General features: G+C 31.6%; 2 protein-coding genes across 2 annotated transcripts; both read right to left on the bottom strand.

The window, feature by feature from the left end:
- Positions 1–1,726: 1,726 nt before the first annotated feature.
- Positions 1,727–6,163, bottom strand: LOC122519513 (androglobin-like). The gene is made up of 6 exons (XM_043639004.1): positions 6,097–6,163; positions 5,839–5,964; positions 3,824–5,669; positions 3,051–3,749; positions 2,795–2,983; positions 1,727–2,700 (listed from the first exon to the last, which is right to left on the bottom strand). Exons 3-6 carry the CDS (start codon positions 5,144–5,146, stop codon positions 2,068–2,070), a joined length of 2,844 nt encoding a protein of 947 aa, XP_043494939.1. The 5' UTR covers positions 5,147–5,669; positions 5,839–5,964; positions 6,097–6,163; the 3' UTR covers positions 1,727–2,067.
- Positions 6,164–8,626: 2,463 nt separating this feature from the next.
- On the bottom strand, positions 8,627–12,975 carry LOC122519381 (G-protein-signaling modulator 2). The gene is made up of 9 exons (XM_043638786.1): positions 12,602–12,975; positions 12,428–12,502; positions 11,718–12,083; positions 11,499–11,641; positions 11,176–11,415; positions 10,623–11,091; positions 10,336–10,541; positions 10,065–10,245; positions 8,627–9,983 (listed from the first exon to the last, which is right to left on the bottom strand). Exons 2-9 carry the CDS (start codon positions 12,470–12,472, stop codon positions 9,780–9,782), a joined length of 1,854 nt encoding a protein of 617 aa, XP_043494721.1. The 5' UTR covers positions 12,473–12,502; positions 12,602–12,975; the 3' UTR covers positions 8,627–9,779.
- Between the last annotated feature and the right edge of the window lie 20 nt (positions 12,976–12,995).

The raw sequence follows: 12,995 nt of genomic DNA, 5'->3' as shown, positions 1-12,995 counted from the left end.
TATCGTCGAGGTGACGAATCGAATCGCGATTGGTGTGAATGCGTGAGAAAGAAGGAAGGATAATGATGCGATGCTTGTTAATTAGGGCATATAAAGGCGCATGTAGCGTATCTATAGTAGAACGGAACCGCCTTTGATACGAAACGATATCGTAGGAGAGATGTCAAATAGATAAAAGGAACGATGTTCATTCGCTGTAATTACCACGTTATTGTCTCTTATATCGCAAATAAAGCTACCTATCTCTACCTATCTCCTAACTTGACTTGCTTGCTTGCAAACCAAACTAAACGATCATTTCCATTTTCTATGTAGTTGTATCTGTCTTCGCAAAGAAGAAAAGCCGATTGAGAATCCTCTCTGCGGAGTAGTCAATTCGTTAGGTTCGTTAGGTGGATTCCTCCTGTTAAACGAGCCATGCAAAATGAACGTGCTTCTGTTGTATAGATGCACATAGGTTTCTTCTCTCCGTGAATTCTTCTTTCAAACCTTCCCAATGCTTCCTCCTTCGAGAAAGGACGGAAAACGAGGAAGACGACGACGACGACGACGACGACACGAGTAACAAACTCCTGGGGGGTCCGAGAACGGTGTCGGATGGCGGCAGAGATAATGTTTCACGATGAAAGACACGGGAAGATACGATCGAGGAAGGTCGAGTTGTTTGAACCGTTCCATAGAAAATAGCCTCCGAAAATCAATTATTTTGATATTTGTTTATTTCTTTTTATTCATTTTATCCTAAAGAAAGGAAATATTTCGTACAAGAAAGATTATCTACCGACTTCAAAATAAAAGGGACCAAAAAAAACAAATAAAAGTGACTTCTTTGTCGAAGAATTCGAATTTTTCAAATTTTGAAATGATTTCGGTTGTATCTGTGTGCGTTCATAGGATTTGTTATGTCGGTTGGCATTATACATGAGAATAACTCTTATTCATTTTCTTCCTCTTCTTCTTCCATGGTAGAAAATATAGAAAAAGACAGAGAGAGAAAGAGAGATGATGAACTAACCGCTAACAAACACGAAGGACAATGATTACCGGCTCGGCGGGTGCTCTCACACCGACACGCGACTTCTGATCCTTCACGCACGATCCAACACCGTGTCTACACAACAGCTACTGCACCTGCAATCAAGGAGCATACGCAAACGTGCTTGGCTCGCGATCGGACACGTACAGTGTACTCGATTAACAACTTTCTACAAAATTCTAACCATTTTTCGACAACTAATACGAACTAATACAATATTTATCACAAAATTACAATACTTTTATATTTGTATATATCATTTTGATAAAGACCGTAAGATCTCCGTTTAAAATTAAATCAAAACGTTCAAAGTATTCCCGTAAAATGAATTCATTCAAAATCAATTCAAAATCCTCGTAATTTCGTAAACAACTTAATGCGAAAAAAAGAAAAAAAGAAAACAAAAAAGAAACGGAAAGATAAATATATTATTTATTTAATTAAAGATATTATTATTACGTTGACGATGATCACACTTAGGTATGGTAATTTGTGATAATCTGATAAGTTCAACGACTAACACTGTACCTTAAGTCACCTAGGTTTATTATGAATCCTTTTTGCTTCCTCGTCGTCTTTCTCGTAATTTTGTAATAATCGTTGGTGGGGCGATACGGTAGAGGAAAGAGAGACTGGTCTGGTGTATGAAAAATCGTCAGAACGATAATCATGGTTTTTTTGAGAGGCCGTCGGGAGTGGCGTCATTAAAAGGTATATCGCGCACCGTCATCAACAACGCGATATATGTAAGCCTGTATATTCTTGCCACAGAGCATGATCTACGTAGAGAAACTTCTACGGAAAAGCAACAGTCTATCCTTGACCGGGGGATTCGAGATAATTCTAATCAAAAATATACGAAAGAAAGAAAAGAACTTCGCGCTTTTCTCATAATCATTTTAATTAATCATCTAACAATTCTAAACGCTAACGATTTCGTAGAAATTTCCTTTAAAATTGTCGATGATAGATATTTACACGCAATATTGATCGATTTTAATATATGAATATTTTTTTGTTTCTTTTTTTTTTTATCTTTTTACATTTTTCTTTCCGCCTTTCACTTTTATCGAAGTATCAATCGATTTAACATTAGAAATATAAGCCCGACGCATCTCGTAAGCTTCCTCGAGCTGAGCTTTTCTTTGAGAACAATTTTCTTCGTATACGTTCCACAATTTTTCATACTTTCTTATTCGTTCCAACGACCGATCGGTTAAACTTTGTATAAAATGATCGTGAGAATGAATAAATTCAAGAACTTCGGCGTATCGTCGATCTTTTAACATTTCTTCCTCCGATTTGGTTCTCGTTCGACGTTTTTCTCCTTTTTCTTCAATTTTTTCGTACAGACTTAAATCTAATTTTGGTAAATCGAAACTACGATATTGAGGTTTCTTCAGAGACCTAACGGCAAATTTTTCCGTCGAAGGCAATGACCGACAAATTTTCGATGAGTTTCTAACTTTGTGTTTTTCCATACGTTCGTTCGTTTTAACCAAAATTTTGTTATTTAAATTTGTCAAAGAAGTTGGAGATAAAGAGTAGGTGTTTAAAAAAGCTTCTCTGAGTTCTTTGGAACGTTTAGGTCGTTCAGGATCGTCCCTTGACCAGGATTCTTTCAAAGATGCTATCTCCTGTTCTCTTCTTCTGTCTTGAATAATCTTTGTAATAACAAAAACAAATGTTAATTATTGAAGAAAAACGTTTATTTTATTTAATTATTTTTTTTCTTTTTTTTTTTAGCAATAAAATCACCTCTACACCGCTGTTAGCATCGATGACAACTTGCAATTTCCAAAAAGGTGGATCCAAGTATTGATCGACCAGATGTTTTAAACTACGTTTCGTTCTTGTCGTTTCAGATCTCTGTTGTTTAATAATGGAAATATTACTAGATTTAGTTCGAACTGGTACGTTTTCCCTTTTTATCTTCTTCTCCAATGCCTTGACAAAATTATAACTCAATCATTTAATTATTTTTATATCATTTATAATTAATTTGCATACTTACCACTGACCATTCAGCATCGGTTAATGGCCAACTATCATCGAGAACAAATGCCTCGATGTAATAAATAGTTCGTGGATTTTCTTTCTCTATAAATTCTTCTTTTAATTTCAAATATACAACTGGAATACACAAAACTGATCTACCTTCGATTTCTAATAGAATATTTTCTTTATCATCAACGATTCTAATTTTCATTTGAACCAATTCGTAAGAAGTCATTAATCTTAATGACAAGACGCTATCTTTAACGATATTAACAATCCATTTTGAAATTAAATTCATTGTGTTAGGTATGTAAGTATTAAATGTTTCTTCGATGATTAAAGTAGGTATTTTCGTTGTCAAGGATATTGGTTCCTTGTCAGCTAATTGATAAAACATTGATTTCCCCTTGATGGTAACAAAATGAAGAATCCATTCCGTGTCTCTTAATTTTTGATTATCACACCATCCATAAGCGAACAACGTGTAACCGAAAGTTGTGTAAGGATAATTAGACGGTGCAACGTTGTTAACGATTCTCCATATTTCTCGACCGGTTTCGTTGTTGAATAATCGCAAATTGTAACTCGGTAAGTTAGTAAAAAGTTGTATCGTTCCAAAGATCGTTTCGTTTTCTTTTGCGTTCACGATTAGTCTTGTTATTGGAATCCATTGATTGGGTTTAACATTTAACAAAGATCCTTTGCACTCTTGAATCTGGAACAAAGTAAAAAATGTATATTTTCTACATATATATATTTTGTGTGTGTGTGTTAATTCTTTAAAATTACCTTTAGTACGTATTGAAAGTCTTTAGAGCAAGGATAAGCTTCGTTAAATCGTTGATTTTTTTGAATGACCTTTCGAAGCAAACTACACGCTAACGACTCGCCATTAGAATAATCGAAAAGTTCAGCGATCTTTAATAGACTCGTTAAGATCTTCGAATGATCCTTGTGATTAGTATCGTGTCGCTGTTTATAACGTTTAACGATCACCATCTTAAAAAAAGATTGAATCACCCTTGCCGCTTGATTATAATCGATCCAAACCATTTCGCCGTCGATCGATTCGCTCGAGTAATTTTCTTTAAGCGAGGACGAGTCGTCGATCTCTCGGAATACATCGAAGATGATCGACGAAGTTTTGTGACGTTTTAAACCGATTGTAGGATCTAGAAAAAATATTCTCAAGGAAGATAAAATCTCGGGTACGTCTTCCGATTGGAAAATCATTTTAATCGATTCCAATAATTCTTCCATGAAGTGCTCGTGTATTTGTTTGAAAAAAGCTCGATCTCGCCTTTCGGTAAAGCCCCTTAAATCCGGCATATAACTTCGATAAAATGTCATCAAATTCGAGATATAATCTTTACTACCAAAACTCAAAAAAGCTTTAGCTATGGAATTGCTAACGTGTTTGACGAGAAAATCGATTCTATCCGATTCCGTGATCATTAATCGATGTATTTTAAGACGATCACCTACGTGAAAGATCGTGTTAGATGAGATAGATACGAAACAACGTGACTCCGATCGACAATAAATTCGCAAAAGATGTCTTCCTCCTTTCAATTCCAGTACGCTCGACTTGGTACCAGACGTTGAAATTGATATAAGTGTTCTTGATTCGGTCGGTCTGAAAAACCAACTGTGTTTTTCTACGATGAGATAACTCACATTTTCAGATGATAATCTTATCGTTATCGAATCATCGACCTCTTCTTCGTTAGAGACTAAACTTGAAAATGGTAATCGTTCTTCCATGCTACTCAAATTTATTAAAAAGAACTTATCCTCTAGTGAATCGCAAAAAAGATACAACGGCTCGTTCCTAGACGATTTCATAGTTCTAGGCCAAGCATAAGTGTTCATAAATTCAATCGAATCACCGTGAACAACGTCGGATGTTGGACTCTTTTTGCTACCTCTTCTCTTCTGTTCCCTCGATGCCAAATTCATTTTCTTCTGATCATCCAACGAAAAGGAATCAGACATTCTAAGAGTAAATTCGAAATACTCAGGCTTGTAAAAGAGTTGAACTGTTTTGACGTAGGATGCCATTTTATTGAAATCGCACCAAAAACTTATGTCCTCGATCGTATCTTCTTTCATATTATCATTCAAAGACGTTATTTTCTGGTATTTGTTTTTCCCCAAAAAATCGTTATTAAAGAAATATCGATTACTCTTGCATTGTCTCAACGGACTGACGATTTTCAAACAACGAATAGGAATAAAATATTCCGCTGGATCGAGCAAACCTCGATCTATGGCCCAATTTATCCATCGATATTCTTTCCATCTTGCTAAAGGTTCTTTTATCTAATTAACAGAAAATTGTCGATGCGTTTCGAAAAAACTCTATCTGTTTGTCCATTTTATTAAAACAAAAAGGATATCATAGAGAAATAGTTTACGTCTTTGGGATTCAATGGAAGATCACGCGATTGAACAACGTGAACCAAATGGCTCCAACAAGGCGACAAACCGGCCACTGTCTCGGGCGTGACCTCTTTCATATCTTTCAAATCGAGAAACAGCGTGATAGGTCGAGGTTTATCAGGAAGTTGCAACCCTTCAATGCCTCTTCGAATTCTTTTCCCTTTTATGCTCGGCTTTTTCTCGACTTCTTCGTCTAAACAAAAAAATATAAAAATCCTTTTGATAAGAAAAAGATAAATAATCGCTGGATCATTTTTTAATATTTTTTTTTAAACAAAGTTTATCTATGGAAATACTGTATTTAGAGACAACTATTTGTTTATCCTATAAAATTTATCAATGATGACAAAAGGAAAACAAACCTAGCGCTACGTTTTCCGAGTTCGTTCCTTCTTTCGTCAATTCAAAGTGTTCAGCATATTTCACTAAGAATTCCCACTTGTCTCGAGAAGAAAGATGAACAACGTCCAAAGACAAACAGATCCATCCTGTCAAAACAAATAAATTAATTCAATAAAAATAATAATTATATAATAATTTAATATATAAGCATTTTTATGAGTTAAAAATAATAAATTGTTTATTTAATTATGTGTGTGTTAATTTCTTTTTTTACGTACCAGTGAGACAAGAAATCAAATTAAAATCCACGATTTCTCTTCGCTGGGACCACGTTAAAGATGCGATTTTTAATAAAGCTTTTGCCAAAAGTATTGGCCATAATTCGAAATGATTATCTGTAGTCGGTAACACAGGATTACAGTCCTTATCGACTGGTATAAAATCATCTACCACTATTCGACGCCAACATCCCAGAAAATGAAGACGTACGATGTATTTTCCTAATTAAAAATATTATGCTTATTATTTTTTATAAATTATAATTAGATAAATAAAAAATATGTAAAATTTGTATTTACCATTTGGATTAATAATTGGACGATGATGCACGTTACGACCAGCTTTATTATTCGAATAAACGTGCATCCAACCCTGCCATTTTTCTTCTCGTCCATTCCAAATAAAATGATCTGATTCTCCACTCACTTCTAAACCATTTTTCCCACAATATTGTAGATTTACTATACTTGAAATAAAACATCTGACGAACTAAATAATATTCGTGTAGAAAATTTGATTAAAAAAAATATTTTCTTTTAATAAAATGTCGATAAATTTCGACGTACTTCACTGTGTAACAGATGCTTGTTCCGTTTGACTAAATTAGGATATTCTCCGGTCATAGTAAAGACAGTTAAAGGTTCCTAAAATTATTTTTCTTTGTATATATATATTAAATAAATATATTCATTAATTTGAATATACCTTTAAATCTTTTAAATAGCGTGGACGAATCCATTTGTACGGTTCCAAAGATGGAGGCATCGGAGTTGATTCTGTGTCTAAAAATAATCCTTCTTCTCCGTCTAAATTTTTAATTAAATAAATTAATTATTTTTTTATTTTATACATTAACAGGTTAGAAATATTTTTAATATATATTATTTACTTTTTGGTAAAGACCATTTTTCATTATTTAATTCCGTATCTTTCCACTCGGACCAAGGTACGGAAATATTTTCGTTCGAGTAATGGTTAAAATTCGTATCTATTAATTTTTTCGATCTTACCGAAGCGTCCATTTGTATTTTATTTATTACAAATATATTATTATAATAATATGTTGCATTTGTTTTTTTTATGTAAACGTATCTCATTATCACTTAATCACTTTTTTATAAAAATATATATATAAGGCTTCGCATTTGAAAAATGTATATCTTTATTATTTATTCAATTTATTATACACTTCTGTATTTTTGTAAAACAGTGGAATGTGTATATATATATCTCTACACCGTAAAGTGAAGAATTCCGAATTTCATTATTTTAAAAGAAAAACCTCTATAAAAAAATTCTACATATTATTAAACGCAATCGTAGAATTGTTAGTACCTAATGTTTATTATCGCAATTTCAATTGCAATAATAAGAATAAAAAATAATTAGCAAAATAATAAGAATTATTACAATAGTAATAAAACATTTTACAAAAAATAATTATTATTATATTTCAATATTATTATTATTATTATTATTATTATTATTATTATTATTATTATTATTGTTCGCTTATTCTACTTGCTTAGTGGTTGTTAATTATTATTATTAATTAAACTAAAGGGAGATATTAATGATCAAGTAATTGTCTTTTTAACGAAAATTACATGTAAGTAGCTATCATTTAAGTAGCAATATTTTTCCCTGTCACTGGATCACCGTTATATAGAATTAATTAAAACATATATAAGAAATATGTCACAGATTATGATCTATCCTGTCATTCGTATATAACGAGTTCTTTTAAGTCTTTAAACTATACATATGTATATATAGATATAGTAACAGTTAATTCATAAACATTCGAAGAAATTCATTGCTCAAATTATATTGAACTTGTTCTATATGAAATGTATTGTTTAAATATTTTCTCCCTCTTTCTTTCTCTTACGAAAAATTGTTATTTTATGTATACGATTATTTGAACTATGAAAATAATGATTATTAGATTATCTCAATAATGTAGAATTATTCTCTCTAAATGGAGTTTATCAAAATATATATCTTTAAACGATATACATTCACAATTACTTACACATATTCGGGATCATTGATCAAATAATTAACATCTTTGTAACAACGGAAAAATATTACAAATTGTAGCAGCAGTAAAAGCGTATTATTATACAGAAAAATGTATTAGATCCGAATAACAGGATTTTTTTATGTACTAAATACATAGTGTATACATTTAAATGCGATCAAACGTTATAACACTTAAGTTATTTTTTTTTTTTATGAAACACTTGAACCGTTTGAAACATTTCAAGCGCTAGACCATCAGTTAGAGCCATTAAATAATAGATTTATTTATTTTTAATTCATGAATTATTATCTAATACGTGCATCCATGTTAATCATGCAGTTAAACGTAATGTAAGCTTGATAAAAAAATATGAATTATTTTCTCGGTCAAAAAATTATCCTACTGGAATTCCTGATGTAGTCTTTATATTCGTACATGTATGTCATTGTGTGTATGTATATATGTGTGTGCCCTTATTTGTGTGTAAAATTGCTTTTATTTTATTTTACCAAAAAATGTATTTCTATATTTGGATAGCAAGAACCAGCTTGCTTTACAACAGCGAGGATTCAATGATAGCAAATGTATTTGATAAATGTGTTTTAGATCCAAATACAAATTATTTTCAATATTTTATCAATTTTGGTCATTTTCGAAAATCCAATTCATTTCGATTTAATTAGATATTTTTTATGTATTGGAAAATCTTTAGGAGCTTGTTTTATATTTATGGTGCCTTGATTGTTGCCGTTGTTTCATTTACTTAATTTTACTTCCTTTTCTTTTTACATCATTTTGGCACAAATTTTATTATCTCTCGATGCTTCTTATAATTTGATTAATTAGGCGAAACATTCTTTCCAAAAACATAAAGTATGTTTAAGCATTGAGTTCAAAATGAACGTATAAGAAAGATTAACGAGTCGTGTATTTAAGACTCCATACATGTGTTTGTATATTATTATAATACTTTTTAAGTATATTTAATCTCACGCAAAAGATTGACATCCTTTGGTATAGATTACACTTCCTAAATGTATTTGTATGCTCAACTAATCTGTGCTCCAGTATTGGCAGTGCTTGAGATATTTTTAGGCATTTTTTTATAAGCATTTTTTTCTAACTAATTGTTTAAGACCGCTAGATTCAAGAAATAAATCTATTGATATTATATGCGATTTTGATATCGTATGAACAATTTCAAATCATTTTCTTTTCCTAGAAATAATTCAAGCTTGTTAGTATCAAATTTGGCACCACATGCTAAGCTCTCTGACGTATGTGAAATCGATTACTCTTTGATAAAACATAATATATAATATATATATATATATATATATATATATATATATAAGATTATTGCATATTTATACGATAAAATTTGATACGATGAATAAAGGGCCTGATATTAATGGACGGTAGGTTACATCTCGTCATTTTCAAATCAATCATGATCAGGGATCAATATATGTTTGTATGAAATAAAAAAATAAACCTTACAGAAACATTGGATATAAACCTCCACAAATATTAGAGATCTAATATCTCCTGTATAGCAAAAAACTTCGAATGAAGTTAGGAGATCAAAATGTCATCGTATTTTGCATTACTGCTTGGTATCGTCAATTCCTATTATTACAACATTTCTGTACGTGTTTAACATATTTTTCCAGGTCCGGATGCACGTTGATCTTCCATTCGTCCAGCTTGGAGTCTTTGGATCAAAGCAAATAAATCTTCTTCTGGAACTGTTGAGCCAGAGTGGGTATTTCCATTAGGTCTTGGATTTCTTTCTTCTTCTGCATCTTGTAACGATGATGAAGCTGGTAACGGACTACGTTGATCTTCTAATCGTGAACCCTAAAATCGTACAAATTATTTAAGAAAATATACTTTAACAATTAAACAATTAACGAATAAATTTCATCAAACGAAACTTACTTGACATCTTACAAGCATTTCGATGAACGAATCATCAGCATCTGCATGTGCTTGAGTAGATGATTTAGCTTGATCATTTCCATTGGTATTTAATCCTGGCAAGAAGGGTAAAGTAACACGTTGTTCATCCATTCTTTTACTTTGCATTCCAGCAATCAATTCCATCAAATCTTCTCCGTCTCTGAACATGTAATTAATTAGATATATATTAAGTTACAAAATAAACAATATTTCATACAATGTTAAATACGTGAATTGAAATTATTCGTACTTGTCATTTTCAGGGGTGATACTTCGAACTTTAGCGTTACGATTAACACGAAGAGCACAACGTTGATCGTCCATTCTACCAGATTGAAAACGAGATAAAAGATCAAAGAAATTATCTTCCTCTTTTTGCATTAATTGTGCAGTAGCACTACTAGCAACATCTGGTAATGGTTCAATAGGCTCCTTTTGTTTACCATCGGGCGTAAGCTAAAAAAATAATTCACTGCATCATTCTCCATTTATACGCACATGATGTATTAAATTTATTTATTTAATAATAATTTCAACCTTAATGAGATCTAAATTATCCATGCTCTGTCGACGAAGTCTGTATCTGCCAGGAGATGAATTATTGTAATTTGATGTCGCATTCGCAGTAAGTTTATGCATTTGATTTTCTTTATTATGCTCTGGTCCTTTTCCTATACCCAAAAGTTTTTGTAAATCATCAACGTTCATTTGTGCAGTAGCCTGTCCCATCGGATCCTCTAACTCTTTCGAAATACTCAAATGTAAATTTGCATAATGTAATGCTTTCTCATGGTTGCCCATAGCGGCATATGCATTGCCTAATGACCAACATGCACGTCCTTCGCCTACACGATCTTTCAATTGTTGAGCAATTCCAAGATGCCATAAATGATATTCTATAGCGGCTGGATAATCACGAAGAAGTGTATATGTGTTTCCTAAAGAATAACATGCTTGCGCTTCGACTTCTCTATCACCTAATTCTTGTGCAAGAACCAAAGTTCTCCTATAAGAAATAGTAATGATTACTTTAATTATGTTCTTCTAATATTGCTGATATAAGAATATTTTTAGTAAATAGAATATTTACTTATAATGCTGAGCAGCCTTTTCAAATTCTCCAAGAAATATGTGTGAATTTCCTAGGTTACTATTTGCCCTTCTTTCGGCTGCTTTATCACCAAATTCTTTAGCTATTTTTAATCGCTCATTGTGATAGTATATGGCTTGTTGAAAATCTCCCAAAAGGTAGAACGTATTACCTAGATTGCCACAGGCTCTACCTTGCGCAGCTGAATCTTCCAATTCTCTCATAAGTTCTAAATTTTCTCTATACATCCACAATTAAATATATGTTTAAATATATGTTAAAGGATTTTTAATTTAACTTCACTTTATTCAAAATATTCTTACTCATAATATCGCACAGCTTCCTGTAAACACTGTCTAATATCTTCAGAGAATTCTCCAGGATCATGTTGTCCTACTCTTCCCGCTTGTTTTCCTTTTGCATGATATACGTTTCCCAAATTGTATAAAGCTCTTCCTTCACTGAGCTATATAATAATTATTTATTCTATTCAATATTCTAATTATAATTATAACATTGTTTAATATTGTTTTAGTATTTACCTTATCACCGATTTCTCTCGATATCTCTAAATGCCTTTTACAACACAACATAGCTTCGTCAAACTTTCCCATGACTTTTAACGTATTCCCTAAATTACCACTCGATTTAGCTTCTCCCAATTTATCTCCCATATTTCTTGCAAGCGTTAAGTCCAATTTATGATATTGCATTGCCTTAACATAATCACCGAGATAAAAATACGCATTTCCTAGCTGACTATAAATTGCACTCAATATTCTCAGATCATCCGTTCCTGCTTGTATAGCCGCTTGAAAAAATGCAACGCCTGATTTACAGTCTCCTGCTTTGCAGAGACGTTCTCCTTCGAGTGCCAATTCCAGACACATATTCCATCTTTCGTTGTTCTAACGAATAATAATTAACAGTTACATGCTTATCGTTAATCTTAATAAAAATGAATGACAACATTTATAGAATCTTATGCAAGTAATGTGTGAGATACTAGAATAAATTAATGAACTTAATTAAATTAATTATAAACATAGTTGAGCTCCTATAATTTCTAATTACCATAATAAATAAATTCAACTTTGAAATAAAATAAATGAAAGGTTATGTATGATATGAAATAAAAAGATTGTAAGAATAAATTAGATACAAAAGTGCAATTATAAAAATAGGATGAAAAGAAGTATTAAACATGAGTCATAGTATGAACAATCCTCTGATTAAAATACGTTTTACTTACTTGTCCTTCGGACGATAAATTTTCGGCACTGGCACTAAGCGACATCGTGTGCTTAATTTAGTTGCCTCCTTTTTCCTTTTTTTAAATAATATTCTTAAATAATATTTATAATAATATTCTTGTAAATAATACTCTCTGTTATTTTGAACGTGTAACAAATAAGGTGGGTCTTACATATATGGCACGGTATTTTTCTTTCTTCTTTTTTTTAATAACAAATACTATTGTCCTAATTCACAATTTTCAACGCGTATCATGATTGTTATATGGACAATTTAATTATCAAACCATTTCAATGAATTAAATTACGTCACTTTTTATTACTTGTATACATAAGAAGTTCTACAACCTTTCCCCTTTCAGAATGCAACTCAAAGCAACTTTTATCTATAGTGAAGTGAGCGTCTAACGTTCAGTGGTTCTCAAACGATAAGATTAACGATGTTTGATCACTCTATATAGCATATGCAATAAAAAGATGACATCATTGTTATCGCGTGTATTGGAAAGAGATAAAAATGTTAAACTTTAAACTAACCTAAACTGTTTCTGATCAATGCGTTTATGA

This window comes from Polistes fuscatus, unplaced genomic scaffold, assembly GCF_010416935.1.
Source record: "Polistes fuscatus isolate 324 unplaced genomic scaffold, CU_Pfus_HIC Scaffold3, whole genome shotgun sequence".
NCBI classification, from domain to species: Eukaryota; Metazoa; Arthropoda; class Insecta; order Hymenoptera; family Vespidae; genus Polistes; species Polistes fuscatus.
Note: the sequence above shows the minus strand (reverse complement) of the source record. Positions and strands in the feature narration are given on the sequence as shown.

Coding starts and splice junctions, on each gene's coding strand:
- LOC122519513 (XM_043639004.1), bottom strand. CDS start 5,146: ATGAAAGAAGATACGATCGAGGACATAAGTTTTTGGTGCGATTTCAAT. Junction 3,750..3,823: donor ACTTTCAATACGTACTAAAG/GTAATTTTAAAG, acceptor ACTTTGTTCCAG/ATTCAAGAGTGCAAAGGATC. Junction 2,701..2,794: donor ATGCTAACAGCGGTGTAGAG/GTGATTTTATTG, acceptor GTTATTACAAAG/ATTATTCAAGACAGAAGAAG.
- LOC122519381 (XM_043638786.1), bottom strand. CDS start 12,472: ATGTCGCTTAGTGCCAGTGCCGAAAATTTATCGTCCGAAGGACAA. Junction 11,416..11,498: donor GAAGCTGTGCGATATTATGA/GTAAGAATATTT, acceptor GTGGATGTATAG/AGAAAATTTAGAACTTATGA. Junction 10,246..10,335: donor ATCACCCCTGAAAATGACAA/GTACGAATAATT, acceptor TTACATGTTCAG/AGACGGAGAAGATTTGATGG.